General features: G+C 53.3%; 1 protein-coding gene across 1 annotated transcript; it reads left to right on the top strand.

Annotated features, from left to right (window-relative positions):
* Positions 1-6,668: 6,668 nt before the first annotated feature.
* Positions 6,669-7,472, top strand: LOC135406404 (olfactory receptor 14C36-like). The gene has a single exon (XM_064640800.1). The coding sequence runs from the start codon at positions 6,669-6,671 to the stop codon at positions 7,470-7,472; it is 804 nt and encodes a 267-aa protein (XP_064496870.1).
* Positions 7,473-11,287: the final 3,815 nt, after the last annotated feature.

Below are 11,287 nucleotides of genomic sequence, written 5' to 3'. Positions count from 1 at the left end.
CAGGCTGCTGAGCAGGGACAAGGAGGCCATGAGGCCCCAGGGCTGCAAGGGGCACTCCCCTCCTCCTGGCATCAGGGGCACAGACAGCAGCCCTGGCCAAAGGCCTGCAGAAGGTGGCTGTGTCAGGGCCTTTCAGCTTCTCCCTCTCCCTGTCTCCTCTCCAGCCCAGGCTGTCCTACGGTGTCCATGCCCTGCCCCTTTCCCTGCAGGCTGTCGTCATCCCCCCGGCTGCCCCACCTGGCTGGCACCTTCCTGCACTGACATCTCTGCGTCCTCCCTGGCTCTCCCTGGACACACAAAGCCTTGGGCTCATCCAGACTCCTCCTGGGTGACGTGTTCCAGCCCAGTGTTTTCCATGGAGTGAAATTTCTTTTTCCACTCAGGACCTCCCCAGCTGCACTTGGCATTAATTCTTTCTTTCTCATGCTCTTTTCTGCTCTGACAAAAGGATCCACCATCTCTAAATCCTCCCTTCAAGCCCTCTCAGGGTTGTCCTGTGCTGTCCTCAGTCTCCACACCATTGAGGCCACAGCTCCTTAGCCCCTCTCTAGTGCTCATGTTCTTGAGACATTTAAACCCCATCTTGGGAGATTTCTGGACACTCACTAATGTTTTTGCAGATGAAAATATCATGCTCATAGTCTAAGGAAATCACAGTTGCCATGACAACCAGCATGCATTCTCATTGCTATGGTAAGTTACCATGGTAAATAGAATACATTCTCATTGCCATAGTCAGTTACCATGGCAACCGTAATACATGATCATTGCTATGGTTGGTTACCATGGCAACCATAATACATTCCCATTGCTACAGTCAATTACTGTGGCAAACAGCATACTTCCCACTGCTACGGTCAGTTTCCATTGCAACCATAATACTTCCCACTGGTACAGTCAGTTACCATGGCAACCAGCATGCATTCCAATTGCTATGGTCAGTGACTATGGCAACCATCATACATTCCCATTGCTATAGTGACTTACCATGGAAACCATCATACAGTCGCATTGATACAGTCGGTTACCATGGCAACCATCATACATTCCCACTGCTATGGTCAGTTACCATGGCAAAAAGCATATATTCTCATTGCCACGGTCAGTTACCACAGCAACTACCATACATTTCCATTGCTAAGGTCAGTTACCATGGCAACCATCAGACATTCCCATTCCTACAATCAGTTACCGTGGCGACAATCATACTTCCCCACTGGTATGGTTGGTTACCATGGTAACCAGCATACATTCTCATTGCCATGGTAAGTTACCACGGCAACCATCATACATTCCCATTGGTAGAGTCAGTTACCATGGTAACCATCATACAGTCCCTTTTCTACAGTCAGTTACTACAGCCAACCATCATACTTCACACTGGTACAATCGGTTACCATGGCAACCGTCACACATTCCCATTGCTATGGTCAGTTATCATGACAAACATCACACATTCCCACTGCTACACACAGCTACCATGGCAACCATCACACATTCCCATTGCTATGGTCAGTTACCATGGCAACCATCACACATTCCCATTGCTATGGTCAGTTACCATGGCAAACATCATACATTCCCGTTACCACAGTCAGTTACCATGGCAACCAACATACTTCCCACTGCTACAGTCAGTTACCATGGCAATCGGCATACATTACAATTGCCACGGTCGTTACCATGGCAACCAGCATGCATTCCCATTGCTATGGTCGGTTACCATGGCAACGAGCATACATTTCCATTGTTACAGTCAGGTACCATGGCAACCATCAGACATTTCCATTGTTATGGGCAGTTACCATGGCAACCAGCATACATTTCCATTGTTACAGTCAGGTACCATGGCAACCATCAGACATTTCCATTGTTATGGGCAGTCACCATGGCAACCAGCATACATCCCCATTGCTACAGTCGGTTACCATGGCAACCATCATACATTCCCATTCCTACTGTCAGTTACCATAGCAAACATCATACATTGACATTTCCACAGTCAGTTACCCTGGCAACCATCATACAGTCCCATTGCTACAGTCAGTCACTATGGCAACCAGCATACAATCCAATTGCTACGGTCGGTTACCATGGAAACCATCATACATTCCAATTCCTACAGTCGGTTACCATGGCAACCATCATACATTCCCATTGCTACAGTCAGTTACCAAGGCAATCATCATACATTCCTGTTGCTACGGTCAGTTACCATGGCAACCACCATAAATTCCAACTGTTATCGTTGGTTACCATGGCAACCACCATACATTCCCAGTGCCAGCTGTGCTCTAAAGGCCTGTGTCCCAAGGGCTGTCTTGAACAAGACCCTGCACAAGCCTCTGGGACTCTTTGCATCCTGTCGTGCTGCCTTTCCAGTGAATTCCAGGGTTATCAAAGACAACTGGAATGGGCTCTGTCTCACACCACAAGGTCAACCAAACCAGTCTCTCCTCTGACCCTCACCCACAAAAGTTCACCCAATTTCTTCATCTCCTACACCATCTTCACAGGTCCAAGAAGCTCCTTCCCACTGAGGAGACCTCTCTCCTGCTCTTTCTCTCCTGTGTCTCCTTGGCCTTCTCTCCCAACCCATCACAGCCCTGCAACCTGGGAACTGTCTCAGCAGGCCTGGGCTGTTATTGCCTGCAAGTGGAATGAAGAGAGACTTGGGGCTGCAGCTCCTCCTGCCTGTGCCCCACACGCAGGGCATTGGGGCCTGTCTGGCTGCAGCCCCTCAGCGGGGGCACCGGGGTAAGAACAGACTTGCAGTGGGGAAAGCTGCTCTGAAAGCCCCGAGAGCTGGGGTGTGCAGAGGCTTTGCTGACAATGGCCTTGGGGGGGGACATGCTGGGACTCAGGCCCAGGGGAAAAACCACGGGCCTGATCCCTGAGGAGATCAGCACATGCTGCTGAAATGCTGGGGGAGAGAAGAGCCAGCAGAGGGAGGAAACAAGTGTGGACAGCCTGGGCTGATGTGCTCTGGACTCGTGCCTGGCCCGGCCTTGGCTGGGCAGAGAAGGGACAGCCTTTGTGTCCCTGCAGGGCTGGGATTCACTCCCTACCCCAAAGGCACCCAATGTGTCTGAGAAGCCCTGGGTGGTGCCTGTCACACAACTGCTGGGAATGGGGACGGGGTCCCTGCACAGGCCCTGTGCTGGCCATGGCAGCTGCTGCACTTGTGCTGCAGAGCCCTGGCACCTCCCCTGGCACTACAGGCCCCTCTTTGGCTATTCAATCCAGGCTCAGCTGCCATCAATTAGCTTCAGCAGTGAAGGGATGTCCAGGAGACAACGGCCATTGTACTCTGAGCACATGTAGAAAATGCCCTGATAAAGAACAGGAGAGAGATCTCTCTCCCTGTGCCACCTGACTCCATTTGGTCACCTGAACACCTCTAGGGGATGCCCTGGACAGAAGGAACAGTGACAGGTTCCCCTGTCCTACATGTGGACACCTTCTGCCACTGAAGTTGGCCAAAGCAATGTCCCAGCAGCCTCCAAGAAGATCCCACAGCTGCTGCCCTGTCCCTAGGAACTGCTCCATTGGAGCCTGCAGTTCCCAGTAGGAATCTCGGTCACCTCTGGCCCCTCAGAAGGAACCAGGGGTTTGTGTCCCAGCAGGTCACTCCTGGCTTTGGTCTTCATTCATTCCCGGGGGAGCTCGGACAGGTGCCTGTTTTATGCCCACTGAAGTGGGGCAGGAGGAATCCCAGCCCATGGGGGTTGTGGAGGGAGCTGAGTGTCCTTCTGGCCCCAGGGCTGCAGAGCCACAGTGAGACACCTCTGTTGACTCAGCTGAGTCCCTTCCCTCAGTACAGGTGAAGGAGATCCCTCCTGGGCACTGTCTGGGTTTCCTGTCTAATAATGGGACATGAAAAAGGGACACTTGGACTTAACTCTGTGTCTGCTTGGAGAAATGACAGTGCTGAAAGAAGTGTCTGTGCCCAGCTGAAAGAAGGAACATCATTATTTCCTTCAGCTGTGTGCCAGCAGGTTCCCCTGGAGCCCCAGGGACAGCTGGAGGGAGCCCAGAGGGGCAGAGAAAGGGCTACCTGGGGCTGTTGCTGTGCTGCTGAGCTGGGCCAGGCTCCTGACACACAGGGAGCTCCTGGTAACCAAGAAGAGCTTCAAAGAGACAGCTCTGCTGGTGAGCAGCTCCTCTGCACAGCCCAGCAGGGCTGAGGGCACTGCCTGCAGCACCCAGGGCACAGGAGAGAAGGCAGAGAGATGAGAGGCAGCCTAGGCTGGGAGGTGACTGAGCTCTCACTATGCCAGAAACCTTCCCAGGATTTGAATGAAGAATTCTCTGGCTGTAGGAAAGTTTAACTTGCCTTCCTGGAGGCATCTCCTAAAGCTGGCACATCCCACAGCTTCTAGGATCTTTCAGCAGGACTCTCCCAGTTGCTGCAGTGCAGGGGAAGTGGCCATATGGCAGAGCAGGGCAGGAGCTGCAGGCAGCAAGGGCAGAGAGGAGAAGGGAGCAGGAGGTTCAAGGGATCCTGGGGTGGGAGGACAGGGCAGAGCTGCTCAGGGCAGGAACCTTGCCAGCCCTTTGCCACGGTCAGGCTCTGGCTGCAGAGCAGTGCAGGTGAGTTCCTGCAAGTGCCTCTCCCAGCTGCCAAATGGCAGCAGTGGCAGGAGCTGTCAGGATGGCTCTGCTGGATTTGCTGGGGTGCAGCAGGAGAAGCTGCTGCAGAGCAGGACTTGCTGCTGCCCCATCAGAGGCCCAGGGCAAGAAGGTTCCCTGTGCCAGGGCTGGCTGTGGGGTGGGAAGGTGGGGGTGCAGCCAGGGGTGCCCAGGGCTGTGGTGCAGAGCAGGGTCCTGCCCCCAGGGCTCTGTGTGCTGGGGCAGGGACTCTGCTGCCTGCCAGGGTCAGCTCTCAGCCTGGTCAAGGAGCTGCCACAGCCCTGCAGGGAGAAGGGGTGGGTGGAAGGAGTGACCCCTCAGGGCAGGGCAGGGTAGGGCCCTTCAGCTGAAGGGTCAGGGATCTTCCCAGCTTCAGCTCCACCTCCTGCCGTTTCCAGGGGCCCTTCTCAGGAAGCACATCCCCCCAGAACACCTCCCCCTTCCCAGCCACCGCAGGCTGTCTGGGATCTACTCTGCAGCCCCTGCCCAGGCAGAGCTGCCCCTGGGCACTGGGCTGGGGATGGCTCTGGCAGCACTGGCAGGGAGCTGAGCTGGGCACAGGCAGGGGCTGCTGGCAGGAACAGCTCCTCACCCAGAGACAGGCAGGCAGGGAGAGGCAGCTGCTGCCACAAGGGCTGGGCAGGGGGATGGGGGCCCCTCCCTGCTGTCCCTGTGGCACAGACCCCTTCCCTGAGCAGCTCCTGCCTGGGCTCCTTTCCCAGCCTAAGCAGAGCCTGTGCCCTCAGGCCCACGGGGGCTGGGCTGTGCATTGCCTTGCTGCAGCCAGAGCCCAGGCAAGGACAGGGCCCTGATTTCCAGCTGTCTCTCTGTGTCCCTCCTCCCTTGGCAGCAGCACTGTGGCATTTCCCTGCCATCCCCTGCTGCCTGGGCTCTCCTTGTTCTCACCATTGGGTTTTCTGAGCCAGTGTGGGGTTTGGGGGTGGCAGATTCCTGTCCAGACACAACCCCTTTGGGTGCTGCTGTGGGGATGTGTCTGTGGGAGCCAAGTGCCCAAGTGCCCTCCAGGCACCTTCAGGGTCTTCAGCTGTTTGCCTGGGTGTCCGGCAGGGCTGCAGGTGCCCTCCAGAAGGGCACAGCTCTGCCATAGTATCTCTGTGCTGCACAGGATCCCCATGGAGAAAACTCCTCAGTGCTAAATCCATGGAAATACTCTGGGCAGCTGCAATGAGTGTTTTGTGTCTGAGTCTGGGAGGGGAGAGATGAAAAGGTGAGGAGTGTGTCAATCTGTTCTTTGGACATGGATCCCTGGATTTATGTGCAGTTTCTTTGGAGGGGAACAGTTGAGTGTGATGCTCCTCCAGCTCCAAGCTGCCAGCACAGGGCAGCTGAGCCCAGCACTGATGGGCAGAGCAGCTCTTTGCACTGAGGGACCATCCCTGTGCCCCTCAGAACCCACAAGACTTGACCTGCAGTGCCATAGAAATGTCAGGGATTTCAAACCTCCACAACCACTCTTAACTGTGGCAGGTGCAACTGGGTGAACAAATACAAAGAATTCCCTCAGCTCAGTCCTTCATTTGGGCAAATTGCAAAGAGGAAATCTGAGAAGCTCTTTGATGTATCACGAATACATTTAATTTGAGATCACCCTGCATTCCAAGTTCCCTCTCAGAGCAGAGCAAGAAGGAGTCTTTGGGAGCCCATCATAGAGTTACTGATTCCAGTGGTCCCCTCAGCCAGCAAAAGCCAGAGCTCAGGGGAGGGAGCTGCAGGGAGGTGTGAGTGGCGAGAGGGAGCCTGAGAGTGGGGTGGCTGTGAGATGTTTAATGTTTGGCTGCAGAAGCCTGGTGTAACTCAGCAGTGACTTTTCCTCCTCAACAGATCAAAATACCCTGGGGAAGGAGCAAATGTCCAACAGCAGCTCCCTTACCCAGTTCCTTCTCCTGGCATTTGCAGACAGGCGGGAGCTGCAGCTCCTGCACTTCTGGCTCTTCCTGGCCATCTCCCTGGCTGCCCTCCTGGCCAATGGCCTCATCCTCAGCGCTGTAGCCTGTGACCACCACCTGCACACCCCCATGGGCTTCTTCCTGCTCAACCTCTCCCTCACAGACCTGGGCTGCATCTGCACCACTGTCCCCAAAGCCATGGACAATTCTCTCCGGGACACCACAACCATCTCTTATATGGGATGTGCTGCACAGGCCTTTCTGCTTGTCTTCTTTCTTGACGCAGAGTTTTTCCTCCTCACCATCATGTGCTACGACCGCTATGTTGCCATCTGCAAACCCCTGCACTACGGGACCCTCCTGGGCAGCAGAGCTTGTGCCCACATGGCAGCAGCTGCCTGGGCCACTGCGTTTCTCAATGCTCTGCTGCACACAGCCAATACATTTTCCCTGCCCCTGTGCCAGGGCAATGCCCTGGGCCAGTTCTTCTGTGAAATCCCACACATCCTCAAGCTCTCCTGCTCACACTCTGGCTACCTCAGGGAAATTGTGCTCACTGTGGTTATTGCCTGTTTAATGTTTGGTTGTTTAATTTTCAGTGTTTTCTCCTATGTGCAGATCTTCAAGGCTGTGCTGAGGATCCCCTCTGAGAAGGGACGGCACAAAGCCTTTTCCACGTGCCTCCCTCACCTGGCCGTGGTCTCTCTGTTTATTACCACCTCATTCTTTGTCTACCTGAAGCCCCCTTCCACCTCCTCCCCATCCGTTGATCTAGTGGTGTCAGTTCTTTACTCAGTGGTACCTCCAGTACTGAACCCCCTCATCTACAGCCTGAGGAACCAGGAGCTCAAGGATGCTCTGAGGAAACTTATAACTGGGTGTTTTTCAGAAGCAATAAACTCTCCTTCTTCTGCATGTTATGTACCTCATTAAAGGCCAATCTTGTTATGGACTTCATTGAAGGCCCACCATGTCTTCTTTGATTTTTTTCTCCTGATAGGATTGTTATTCTTGTGAGAATTTCTTCACACCAAAAAATCTGTTTATCTGTAAATATATCTATAAGGATATCTATTTATATCTTTATATATATACACCATTTTTAATTCAGTGTTTGCCTTTCTAGCCTGGCCCACAGGCTGTACAAATTGAGAATTGTATTCACTGTGTTCTTCAACCAAATAAGGAGCTCTGCATTGACTTGTTTGCCTGACATCTTTCCTGTCTGACTTCTCTGCAGCTGCAGGCTCGGTGCCTCTGGTCAGAGCTGGGCCAGAAAAGAGTCCCAGCAGAGCAGCACTGCCAGGGAGCAGCAGCCCTTCTCCTGCCTGGCCACCTCTCCCTTCCCTTCCACACTGTCCTGCAGAGCCCTGTGTTGTTGGAGGCCTCAGTGCTCTGGCAGTCGGTCCCAGTCCTGCTGCAGGACTGTCCAGGGACTGCAGGCAGGGACAGCCACGGGCACTGCTGGCACAGAGCTGACCTCTGCAGCAGCACTGCCATCCTGCAGGGGCATCTCCTCAGGCCAGGGCCTCAAAGCTTCCATCTGCTTTCCACTTTGCTCTCCAGGATGTGCCCAACACAATGCCCTGCAGAGGAAAACAGCAGTGACCAGCACAAGGGTGGGAGTGCTCAGGGTGGGGGCACCCAGCAGTGCCCTGGCACAGCCAGCGCCGCTCCCAGCACTGGCCTCTCACCCCAGGCCATTGGGCTTGTTCTTCCCTCCAAGGAGGGACAGCAAATGACCAGCTCAGGAGTCCATGTTTTCACTGCATGCACAAGACATGCCCCTGTGTCACGGCTTGTGGCTGGGGTGGTGGAAGGCTTAGACAAAGTTGATGGCAGAAGCCGTCTCGTTGAGCTACGAGGTGCACAAAGGATCCCCTTGCTTTCTAAATTCCTTCTCAGAGAGGAGCCTGGGTTCGGCTGGATCCAATCTCAGGCTCGGAGTTTGGTTTAGTATGAAGGAATTATAGAGGTGTGATTCAATCACTTTGTCTTGCAGGTTTTAGTGATGGCAAATCAGAAATATTTCGATAAAATTAATTGTTTATTATGACAAATAAACAGACAATTGATCAGAGAAATGAATAGATGAAATACCTTAAATTTACAGAATTATTTCCTGCACAGTATAAAAGCCAAAACCTCCTAGCAGTATAGTGTAAGATAGGACAGTGCAGTCTATCAAACTCATTCTATTAAAGCAATTGGATCAAAGCCAGCAAAAAGAAACAATCCTGAAGCAGAGATTGGGGTAACTCACCCCACAACGACAGGGGATAATTCTCTCTCTTTCACTTTACCCCTGGGCAGTGACCATGAAGAGCTGTCCCTGCTTCATGGCAGAAGCTTTACACACTTCAAGGAAGTCTGTGGAAGAATCTGACACATCAAAGTTAAGACGGGGCTTTTATAGTTATCAAGGGTTTGACTGCCAGACATATTTGCAGGCCAGGGAGCAGCTTATCGGTCAAATCCTGCTTTGGAAAGCAGGATGTGTGTTTGAAGTTTCATGAAGCATTTTGGGTTTATCCTAATTCAACATTAAAAACAGCGCCTCGACACCAGCAGTAACTCACCACAGAGAGTGTGCATTGTTTGCATTCTCTGACCATTTTTTAGGTATTATCCGAGCAGAGCATCCTGCCAGAAATGGCCCCTTGATTCCATGAGGTTGCAAAAACTCTGAGGGTTCCTTTGGTTCCTCGAGGCCCTACGGTGTCACAATGGCTCCTTGATTCCAGGATGTTCCAAAACATCCCAGGGTTCCGTTGGCTCCAAGAGGCTCCCCAGTGTCCCACCGGCCCCTGGATTCCAGGAGGCCCTGCAGTGGTACCTCCATGGTACCATGGTCCCAATGGCCACTTGGTTCCATGAGCTCCTGTTGTGGTTGAGCTCAATTTCCCCATCCCCTGCTGTGCTCAGATGCCGTGAGAACTGCAGAGAAGCGAGCTGAGAACACGGCGGGGCCTGGTCCTCTTTGGTGCCCGGGGCTGCCCCGAGAGGGAGTCCCCGGCCCTGCCCCCGGAGCCGCCGCGCCGTCCCCTGAGCGCCGCTGAGGCGGCAGCGCTGGAGCGGGGCCGTGTCTGCCCGGAGCCGCCGCTGCCACGAGGCTGCCGCCGCTGCCGCTTTTGGCCTGCGCTGCCCCGCAGCCGCCCGGGACCGGCTTCCCAACACTGCCGGCGCCTGCGAGCGGAGCCGGCGCTCCTGCAGCGCCTCGGAGTCGCTGCTCCGCCGCCACAGCGGCTGCCGCCGGCGTCTGTGCCCGGAGCCGCCGCTCCCACGGGGCTGCCGCACTCACCGCCGGGGTTGCCGCTCGCGCAGCCGCCGCTCTGCCCCGGCTGCACCGGGACCCGGCACCGCCTCGGGCCTGCGCTGCCGCCTCAGCGGCCACAGGGACACAGGGATGGGGGACCTTTGCTCTGACACTGAGGGGGCCTGGCTTTGTTCTGCTGGGGTCTGGGCTTTAGGAAAATTGCTGTTCATTTTCATGCTCCACTGGAACAGCTCCGGAATTCCAAAGGTTTCCTAATCCAGGGGAGGGGTTTCTATGGCATTGGAGGTCCCTCCCCTCAGGACACATTGTCAATAAACCATCCAGCTGATTTGGATGGGTGTAAGAGCTGGGGAACACAGGACAATCAGTCATCCCATGAAAACCTTGGAACATTCCCTGCCTGAATCAGAACCCAAATGGAACAGTTTGGATACAATTCCCAAATATTTTGGAAACTCCAGTCATTCCTGACACCAGGATGGAAATTCAGCAGATAACTAAAGCCAGTCCCCTTGGGAGCCCACAACCAGCGGGGCTGAGGGAGGCCCTGGCAGCTCCCCAGCACCTCCCTCTCAGTGGGACACCTCTGGCAGCCTCTCCCAGCTCGGGAACCCTCCAGTTTGCAACACTCCAAAGACCCTCCCTGATGCCCAGGACAATTCTGATCCCCCTCCACAAGCACTCCTCCAGCTGGGACCCTTGTCTGTTGGGAAACACAAAGGGATTTGGGGGAGTGTTTCCCTGACAACAAAGAGAATTTGGGAGAGGGACCTTTCCACCCCCAGCTCTTGATGTGTCCACACATCTCTGCCTGGGTGTGGGTGTGAATTGACTGTGGTGGGAATGTTGTTGTTGTGAATCTATAATTCAGTCACTGTTAAAATTGCACCAAATGCTATTGAATCACTTGATAATTGTTCAATTGGTCAATGATTAAGTGCTACTAATGTCTTTTGCCCCCTTGTCTTTGAATCCAAATCCTTTGCGTCCTGACCTCTTACATCCCAAGGTTCAGTGTAAATCATTCCCTTTCATCAAAAAATATATTTTTGGTGACTTCCACTTTAAAATCTTCCTCCTTAGATAAACTACATAACAACTCTAATTAATTGTTGATGTCTTGAGACTTGAAAACAAAAAAAGAAAGATAAATAATTTGTTTTTCAATGTTTTAATGGGTCCCACAGTGTGTTTGGAGTTGCATCAACTGTCAGTCCAAGATGGGCCATGTCAAAACTGGTGAGGTTGGGGGATGAGGAGAAATGTTGATCATACAGGGTCAGTGTGGATCTCCTGAAGAGACACTCAGCATCAAGATCACTTGGAGAACACCTCTGTCACCTCTTCTCTGAACTTAAAAATATCCATAATTGAATTAAAACAAAAAAAGTACAAAGTTCAAAGACTTGTTTTGAAATTGCCTTGAAGACAATTAAAGGAAGACAAAGAGATCCTGAGGGATTTCTGGAAT

The sequence above is a fragment of the Pseudopipra pipra genome, chromosome W (assembly GCF_036250125.1).
Source record: "Pseudopipra pipra isolate bDixPip1 chromosome W, bDixPip1.hap1, whole genome shotgun sequence".
NCBI lineage: Eukaryota > Metazoa > Chordata > Aves > Passeriformes > Pipridae > Pseudopipra > Pseudopipra pipra.
Note: the sequence above shows the minus strand (reverse complement) of the source record. Positions and strands in the feature narration are given on the sequence as shown.